This window comes from Alosa sapidissima, chromosome 11 (assembly GCF_018492685.1).
Source record: "Alosa sapidissima isolate fAloSap1 chromosome 11, fAloSap1.pri, whole genome shotgun sequence".
NCBI lineage: Eukaryota > Metazoa > Chordata > Actinopteri > Clupeiformes > Clupeidae > Alosa > Alosa sapidissima.
In genome coordinates, this window is record NC_055967.1 from 37,758,023 (window position 1) to 37,768,115 (window position 10,093).

Consider the following 10,093-nt stretch of genomic DNA (forward strand, 5'->3'; position numbering starts at 1 on the left):
TATATATACTAAATGTTACATGTGATGGCATATATATACTAAATGTTACATGTGATGGCATATATATACTAAATGTTACATGTGATGGCATATATATACTAAATGTTACATGTGATGGCATATATATACTAAATGTTACATGTGATGGCATATATATACTAAATGTTACATGTGATAGCATATATATACTAAATGTTACATGTGATAGCATATATAAATATGGCACTAAGGGCAAAACACTGTTTAGCACATGGTGTAAGAAATACAAACAAGACATACTGTTGTTTATTAGACTGAACCCCAACAAGGGGCACTCACCTGTAACACACCTGTACCGTAGTCCATACCAAATGCCTGATGTCTCTTCACCTGTAACACACCTGTACCGTAGTCCATACCAAATGCCTGATGTCTCTTCACCTGTAACACACCTGTACCGTAGTCCATAGACATAATATACATAGACGCCGCATTGGCTGCTGGAAACGAGAAATGCGGCCGCCATCTTGGACCGGTCATACTCCTCGTTGCGTTGCAGCAGAAGACACAAGATGCCAGTACTGTGCAGCATGTTCCTGCTCAAATCGACGAACCATCGCAAACAGGGCTCGGGGGATTTACTTTTCTCAAGTAAGATTTAACATTACCGTACTAATGGTTGTATTTTGTGAATAGAATATTACCAGAGAGTTGAGAAGGAGCAAGGATCTTTGATATTACTGTATGAGAATCGTAGCCAGCTAGCTAGGCTGTTTACTCGGTGTTCACCTGGCTATGAACTGAGACTTAATAAGTCATATTCCATAACACTGACTTAGATTACAACTGACACAAAAAGGCTATTGTAGAAATAAATCATACTAGATTTGGCTGGCGAATTTTACACAAGTAGCACAGACTGTAGCCTATATTATTGGGCAATCGCTAGCTGCTACTTGTAGCCTAAGCGTGTTGGTAGCTTCACTATTTTCTGAATAAAGTAACTTTTCAATAGCTTAACTTCTTTATTTATCAAGTGGCTTAGCCACACAAGCTACACTTTTCTTGTCATGTGTAATTGGCACAATTTAAAGTAGCTTCCTATGTAGAGAACTAGCCTACTGCTGTGTTTGTGTTAATAATACATTTGACTGGGTGGTAGTATTGTGTAGTGTTTTATTCATAGCAGAGTAACTGATAGTTTAGCTCACTACAATGTCTAAGTAGCTTGCCCAACACTGTATTATTCACATGTCATTTACCCTAACAAGAATAAGATGCCTCTCAAATTCCTTTATTCATTTTATTCATTTATTTATTTTATATCTCCCCAGAACAACTGCCTTGCTCAAGGAGACTGTGAATGAACTGAATAGTCTCCTCACATCCCTGGAACTGAGGAAGGTGCAGCTCTTCATTGCAGTATTGGAGGGCATCTGCTACACTGTGAATATTTGATTTATGAGCTCCACCTTCATCACCTGCATTCACCACTCTGTGTCCCATTTCCCCATCGTCTGGTTGACTCGGTCCTCTTTTAGGGAGTTTACCCAGTTTCACTATGTACTGCTATCTTATTTGCCCACCTGCTGTCTGAAGCACTTTTTTCTTAGCCAAAGTGTACCCAAGCAATTTTAGCAAGGTGGGAACATACAAAATTACATGCACCAGTTATCGAAATCATAGAACCAACTGCATGACAGTAACCTCTGTCTCACTGAGCCTGTGAAGACACTCCCCAATTCTTTACTGATTGCAATGAACGGGGCTGATCTTAGCAGTTTCTAAAATGTTTCTTAATTCTTATTTATTTAATCTCTTCATTGGGGCTGAAAGCTTTCTGTGAACTGTAAATAACAGATGCTGTTGATGAACCCATTGACACTGTACAAGTGACAAGTCACCTTTTTGTCTTGAATTGATGAAGTTACACTTACTATGCCAAACCAATGTCTGTTTTTTAAGGATCAGAAACAAACCTACAAACTTGCACTTTACAATATTTATGGAACTTGTCTAACAAATGCTGTTGATATTGAACCCAGTTACTCCATTTCCTTTACTTATGCCACACCAATGTCTGTTCATCAAACTTTATTTTTGATGGCACTGAACTGAAAATGTTAATGGATTTTTTCTGTCAATTTAACCCATTAAAACTTGTATCAAACCAGTTTCTGTCTATGCTGTCAAACATGGATTAGTTATGTTCCCAGTGTTTATATTGGATGTCATCACTTTATAATATATCATATATGAGAATATTCTATTACTATTAAGCCCACTATGAATATTAAAATACACACAACCATGTTTCCTGTATACAGCTTTTCTACTGGAAGGTTTACAACTTATTCTGTCAATTTACCCAAGTTTGTCACTAAACCACATAGGCCTACTTGGAATACCCCTCAGATGTCTGAATGGCACTGATCTCACTTAAATGTTTATAGAACCTTTCTGTGAATAATGCTGTTGATGGAACTTTTCTGTCAACTGTGAACTATATTTAACTCATTAAACTTGTATCAAACTAGTTTTGTCTATGCTGTCAAACATGGATTATGTTCCCAGTTTTGATATCGGACGTCAGGTCACTTTATATCATATATCAGAATATTATATTACTGTTAAACCCACTATGAATATTAAAATACGCTAAATCATGTGTCCTGTATCATAGCTACATGTATGACCTTTGCAGCAAAAAAAACCGAGTGAGAACCTGTTCGGTATTCAGTGAGATATGATTAATTAAGTGCGCTGACAGCTCATCTCACAGGCCAAACAGATTACACTGAGTGGAGTGGATGACCGGTCCAAGATGGCGGCTCCAAATCTCGTCAGCGCTAGTAAGGAGTAGCGGTCGATGCGGCGTCTATGTATATTATGTCTATGCCGTAGTCCATACCAAATGCCTGATGTCTATAACACTGTACCGTAGTCCATACCAAATGCCTGATGTCTCTTCACCTGTAACACACCTGTACCATAGTCTATACCAAATGCCTGATGTCTATAACACTGTACCGTAGTCCATACCAAATGCCTGATGTCTCTTCACCTGTAACACACCTGTACCATAGTCTATACCAAATGCCTGATGTGTCTTCACCTGTAACACACCTGTACCGTACTGTAAGTCAGGTTCTGCTCAAGGTTTCTTCCTGGAATATGGGAGTTTTTCCTTGCCACAGTTGCCATGTGGCGTGCTTGTGGGGGGTAAGAGGGTTAAGGCTGCCAGTCTTATGACGTCATTTTCTATATTTTTGATATGTTGCTGAGTAGATCATAAACAGCAAAGAAAAGTGATTGATAATGACTGACTGACTATTATTGTGTTACATGCTTCAAATGTAAAGCACTTTGAGCTGCATTCTGTGTATGAAAGGTGCTATACAAATAAAGCTTATTATTATTATTATTATTATTACCGTAGTCCATACCAAATGTGTCTTCAGCGTCCACATGTGCTCCATCTTGAATATAAATGTGTCTTCACAGCAATCCATTCCAAGAACCTTGTGGCCATTGTGTACCTGTTGGTGACCCTGGCCATGCACTTCCAGGCTCCTATCAGACTCCCAGAGCATGTGTCCGTCCAGGTGGTGGTGGTCAAGGTGGGGAGCACTGATAGTCCAGTCTGAAATTGATTCGAAATGTTGTATACATGATGATCATTTCACTCAGTTGTAAACTCTTTTGTCTCTCTTTGTCACTCTTTGGTGGTGTCAGGGATAGCCTGCACATGCCGTATTTATAATTATTTATCATTATGTTTAATAAGAAAGCAGGTCCTAGTCATGTCCTCCATCATAAAATAATGACTCAAAATCAAAACATTTCCTGCAGAAAAAAGAGGGACTCTTACACACCTCCCATGTGACCAAGGAGCTCACAACAACAACAGAGTAAGATATCACAACAACAACAACAACAACAGCAACAACAACAACAGAGTAAGATCTCCTGCACATTCTATTCACAACAACAGAGTTTGATATCACAACAACAACAGAGTAAGATATCACAACAACAACAACAGAGTAAGATATCACAACAACAACAGAGTAAGATCTCCTGCACATTCTATTCATAACAACAGAGTAAGATCTCCTGCACATTGTATTCATAACAACAGAGTTTGATATCTCCTGCACATTCTATTCATAACAACAGAGTTTGATATCTTCTACACATTCTATTCACAACAAGAGTAAGATCTCCTGCACATTCTATTCATAACAACAGAGTAATAAATCTCTTGCACATTTCCAAAGTGTTTCACATTGCCATCTAGTGGCAGTGAATATAAATCCGGAAAGACCCCCAAGTTTAGAGAAGGTTAGGCAGTATATATGCAGATATTTTTGTACTAATACCTATACTAATATACATGTGGTCTTTTTCATCAACTCTGTTTTGCAGGATGATGATGGGACGATTTGGTAAGTCATCCATTCTAACAGCATTATTATTTGTAGGAATTGTAGTTAATTTTACTCTGATTAAGCAGATACATGATAATAATTTCTTGAAATGTCCCAGCAATACTCCCCCATGTCTATTCGTCATTTCAGAGAGGGATGCTTTTGACACATTGCTGGATCATGCCCCTGACAAGCTCAACGTTGTCAAGACGGTAATATATATATTATTTTACAGTTAAATTTGTTTAAATCTACTTTTTATGGAGATTAATGAAACCTCTGAAATAACATCTGCATGTAGAAAGGCCGGTTGTTCTAATCTGTGAGTGTGCAGGATGTCAGAGCTAATAAGCGCATAAACACTTTGTCCTGCTCTTCTCTGCAGTCTCTCATTACCTTTGTGAATAAGCACCTTAACAAGCTGAATCTGGAGGTGACAGAACTGGAGTCACAGGTACATTTGCTACAGCGCACTCGTTGCATGACAAAATGCGGACTACTCGTTGTTCTGAATACAATCAATTTGCTCTGTACAAAATGCCACTGTTCTCTGGCTGTCAATCATTTCCTGTAGCTCTGTGAAATGCGCGATGGAACTGCACAAGTAATTTCTTAAAGCCTCTGAATAGAATATTCCATGCCTTAGCATTTTAATATTATATAGTATTTAATATTCCATGCCTTAGTATTGTAATAATATATAGTATTTAATATCCCATGCCTTAGTATTGTAATTATATATAGTATTTATTATTTCATGCCTTAGTATTGTAATAATATATAGTATTTAATATCCCATGCCTAGTATTGTAATAATATATAGTATTTATTATTCCGTATTTATTATTCCATGCCTTAGTATTGTAATAATATATAGTATTTAATATTTCATGCCTTAGTATTTTAATAATATATAGTATTTAATATTCCATGCCTTAGTATTAAACCCCTTTTCCCTTAAGGGGCTCTGATGTTTTGCCATAAATATTATGTAATTATGCAATTATATAATTATCCTGCTCAAACATTGACTGCTGTTAAATGAAACATGATAATGGCCATATAGTACCCACCCACTATGCTTTTCTCAGGCTTAGATCTTCGACTGCTTAGAAAAGTGTTTATTTTAGTGTCGGATTGGAGCAATTGAATAGCAGCCTTGTTTGCAGTTTGCAGATGGTGTGTATCTGGTGCTGCTGATGGGGCTTCTGGAAGACTACTTTGTTCCGCTGTATAACTTCTACCTCACGCCGGAGAGCTATGAGCAGAAAGTGAGTGTGACACGGGGGCTGCTGCTGTCTGGGATGGGCCTGCTCTTGTGCTGTCTGGGATGGGCCTGCTCTGGGATGGGCCTGCTCTTGTGCTCTCTCTGGGATGGGCCTGCTCTTGTGCTGTCTGGGATGGGCCTGCTCTGGGATGGGCCTGCTCTTGTGCTGTCTGGGGGGATTGGCCTGCTCTTGTGCTGTCTGGGGGGATTGGCCTGCTCTTGTGCTCTCTGGGGGGATGGGCCTGCTCTTGTGCTCTCTGGGGGGATGGGCCTGCTCTGGGATTGGCCTGCTCTTGACATGACACGGGGGCTGCTGCTCTCTGGGATTGGCCTGCTCTTGTCATGATATCTGTGCAGGAGCCTGTTCTGCATTATTTATTGGGTACAGGCTGTCATCTGAATACGGTATACTTGTTGGTGTGTGGGCAGATATGAAATGTACTCTCCCTCCAAGTATTTTTTAATTATGATATTCTCTAGTCGCATCCTGACTTCAAATGTATGTCCCCTTCACCACAAGTGGCTACTGTATATGTGTATAGCAAGTATAGTATAGCAACTATACCAAGTGGCTACTGTATATGTGTAAGTATAGTATAGCAACTATACCAAGTGGCTACTGTATATGTGTAAGTATAGTATAGCAACTATACCAAGTGGCTGAATGAGATGAATGAGATGAAAGAGAATCTTACAACACCGAAAGCTCAATCTACTTATTGTGTGTTTCAGCACAAGCTGATGGGAGCAGATGAGCACTATTCACACTCAAACACACGCATGATGTTACATAATGTTACTGATGAGCACTATTCACACTCAAACACACGCATGATGTTACATAATGTTACTGATGGAAGCCTCTGGATTAAAACATGATGGCTATGGTTACTAGCAGACACGTATGGGAAGCTAATACCTTATATACTTAACAGTATACTACTTACAACACACTGAGCAATGCACTATCATAAAAACTTCAGTTATAGTAATAATTTAGTACCGGTAATATATTTTAAAATACATTACAAATGATAGCGACTAGTTGTAATAATAATACATTCTAGTAATTATATAATACGTAACTGCAAGTTTACTTATATAATCATTGAATCCTGAAGTTTTGAACCCTGAATCAAACCTCTGGTCTGGAACTGCAGGCATGATGCTCTCTGCTCATTCCGAGCCAGTGGGCTGACCACATCCTCTCTGTCTCTCTTAGGTCCACAACGTGGCCTTTGCCTTTGAGCTGATGCAGGACGGAGGTCTGAAGAAACCCAAAGCAAGGCCAGAGGGTATTTCAGCTTTACTCTCTCAGGTGTTATGATTGGTTTGACATGGCAGGTCTGAATGTAATGCCATTGCTGTCCAGCAGGGGGAACCCTAGCACTTCTTATCTCAAACAAGGAGCTTGAAGTGGTACAACTGACTGATATCAAATATGTCTCTTTGTTAATATGCTCCATATAGCTATATTTCCTGCACAGATGATTTCCTATGTTTTTAATTGGGCTATAATTTGTGGTCTTTAATTCCCAGTTGTGATGGGGTGATAATAGGCCTGTGATTGAACCAAATCGACAATTTCTGCTTGTTTAATATCTCACTCATTTCTTTATTCCTCTCTCATTTTTTTCTGTGCCAGATGTTGTGAACTTGAACCTGAAGTCCACCCTGAGGGTCCTCTACAACCTCTTCACCAACTACAAGAACTCTGAGTGACGGCCCCTCAGCACAGGGAGGTGACGGGAGCCAGATGGGCCTTCAGATGGAGCAGATCCTGGAGCTTTATCCTGGAGCTTTATCTGCGCTGTGGGCTGCTGGACGTACGCCCACAATCAAACACACGTTTACATCACACACACACACACACACACACACATGCCTGATATTGTGTGTGCTGCTGTCATGTTGACAGTTGGAGCTTTAGTGTTCATTTGGATGGGAAGTCCTATGGAGCACCTCCACATCTCCCCCTAGCGCTGCATGAGTCCCATCAGGCTGGAGCACCTCCACATCTCTCATATGAGTCCCATCAGGCTGAAGGAGCACCTCCATCAGCACCTGAGTGCCTGGCGACATGCACAGATATTTAATATAATGGTGTCACGCAAACGAGCCCCCTGCTTAGGATGCCTTGGAGAATGTATAGTATATACTCTTTAATCCCGTGAGAGAATGTATAGTATATATACTCTTTAATCCCGTGAGAGAATGTATAGTATATACTCTTTAATCCCGTGAGAGAATGTATAGTATTAATACTCTTTAATCCCGTGAGAGAATGTATACAGTAGTATATATACTCTTTAATCCCGTGAGAAAATGTCAAAGTCAAAGTCAAAGTCTGCTTTATTGTCAATTTCTTCACATGTCAAGACATACAAAGAGATCGAAATTACGTTTCCCACTATCCCACGGTGGAGACAAGACATATTGTCTATTGTATAGTATATATACTCTTCTGATCCCGTGAGAAAATGTATACAGTAGTATATATACTCTTTTGATCCCGTGAGGGATTGCACTGCTTGTCCAGGAATAGGTATAGATCTGACCACGCCTGCCCTTACGAACTGAAGAATTATTGACATTGTCATCATTATGAATGTGTGTTTGTTTTTTTTAAATTTATGATTCATTCATGTTGCCATGCGTGCGCCTAACATGTGCCGTCACGTTACAATGTTGATGTAGAAACCAAATGCTTTGAATTGCCATGTTGCCGTCACGTCACAATATTGATTTAGAAGCCAAATGCTTTGTTGCCATGTTGCCGTCACGTCACAATATTGATGTAGAAACCAAATGCTTTGAATTGCCATGTTGCCGTCACGTCACAATATTGATTTAGAAACCAAATGCTTTGAATTGCCATGTTGCCGTCACGTCACAATATTGATTTAGAAACCAAATGCTTTGAATTGCCATGTTGCCGTCACGTCACAATATTGATTTAGAAACCAAATGCTTTGAATTGCCATGTTGCCGTCACGTCACAATATTGATTTAGAAACCAAATGCTTTGAATTGCCATGTTGCCGTCACGTCACAATATTGATTTAGAAGCCAAATGCTTTGTTGCCATGTTGCCGTCACGTCACAATATTGATTTAGAAACCAAATGCTTTGTTGCCATGTTGCCGTCACGTCACAATATTGATTTAGAAACCAAATGCTTTGAATTGCCATGTTGCCGTCACGTCACAATGTTGATTTAGAAACCAAATGCTTTGTTGCCATGTTGCCGTCACGTCACAATATTGATTTAGAAACCAAATGCTTTGAATTGCCATGTTGCCGTCACGTCACAATATTGATTTAGAAACCAAATGCTTTGTTGCCATGTTGCCGTCACGTCACAATATTGATGTAGAAACCAAATGCTTTGTTGCCATGTTGCCGTCACGTCACAATATTGATTTAGAAACCAAATGCTTTGTTGCCATGTTGCCGTCACGTCACAATATTGATGTAGAAACCAAATGCTTTGAATTGCCATGTTGCCGTCACGTCACAATATTGATTTAGAAACCAAATGCTTTGTTGCCATGTTGCCGTCACGTCACAATATTGATTTAGAAACCAAATGCTTTGTTGCCATGTTGCCGTCACGTCACAATATTGATTTAGAAACCAAATGCTTTGAATTGCCATGTTGCCGTCACGTCACAATGTTGATTTAGAAACCAAATGCTTTGTTGCCATGTTGCCGTCACGTCACAATATTGATTTAGAAACCAAATGCTTTGTTGCCATGTTGCCGTCACGTCACAATATTGATTTAGAAACCAAATGCTTTGTTGCCATGTTGCCATCACGTCACAATGTTGATGTAGAAACCAAATGCTTTGTTGCCATGTTGCCATCACGTCACAATGTTGATGTAGAAACCAAATGCTTTGTTGCCATGTTGCCGTCACGTCACAATATTGATTTAGAAACCAAATGCTTTGTTGCCATGTTGCCGTACTCTCAGAATGTGTCTGCTGAACAGAGGGGTGAAATGATTATTGATTGTGCGGAGTGGACAGTGTGGAGTGGACAGACAGAACTTCACCCCTCTGCAACCACAAACACAAAAAGCTCTGCTCTTTCAAACTCTGTGTTAGTTATTTAGAGCTATATCAAGATTAGTCCAGTTTCTATGGAGCGAAGAAGATTTGCAAGAGAGCTGAATGACTACTATATAATGTCTACTTCAACAGTGTTTTTGTCCTGAAATAAATAAACGCAGCAGCCCACCACATAACAATTGTGATTTATTTACACTGAACAATGCAGCCTGTTTGGAGCTAGTCGGAGTCTGCTCGCCAAATGGAATTCCCAATAGCTTAAGTTTAGATTTAAAGATTTAACTTGCAGTTATTTCCAGACTTTGCCTCGCTTTTGTATTAGTGCATGCTTATTTCCCTAG

The 10,093-nt window shown here is 39.5% G+C and overlaps 1 protein-coding gene across 3 annotated transcripts in view; it reads left to right on the forward strand.

Annotated features, from left to right (window-relative positions):
* parvb (parvin, beta) overlaps nt 1-9,928 on the forward strand; it is a 22,557-nt gene extending 12,629 nt beyond the window's left edge. For all 3 annotated transcript variants that reach the window (XM_042109489.1, XM_042109490.1, XM_042109492.1), the window contains exons 6-13: nt 3,484-3,599; nt 3,832-3,890; nt 4,408-4,427; nt 4,560-4,621; nt 4,795-4,863; nt 5,579-5,680; nt 6,899-6,971; nt 7,322-9,928. In XM_042109489.1, the coding sequence (XP_041965423.1) occupies nt 3,484-3,599; nt 3,832-3,890; nt 4,408-4,427; nt 4,560-4,621; nt 4,795-4,863; nt 5,579-5,680; nt 6,899-6,971; nt 7,322-7,398 (578 nt within the window). In that variant the 3' untranslated portion in view covers nt 7,399-9,928. The remainder of the gene's footprint in view (nt 1-3,483; nt 3,600-3,831; nt 3,891-4,407; nt 4,428-4,559; nt 4,622-4,794; nt 4,864-5,578; nt 5,681-6,898; nt 6,972-7,321) is intronic.
* The last annotated feature ends 165 nt before the right edge of the window (nt 9,929-10,093 follow it).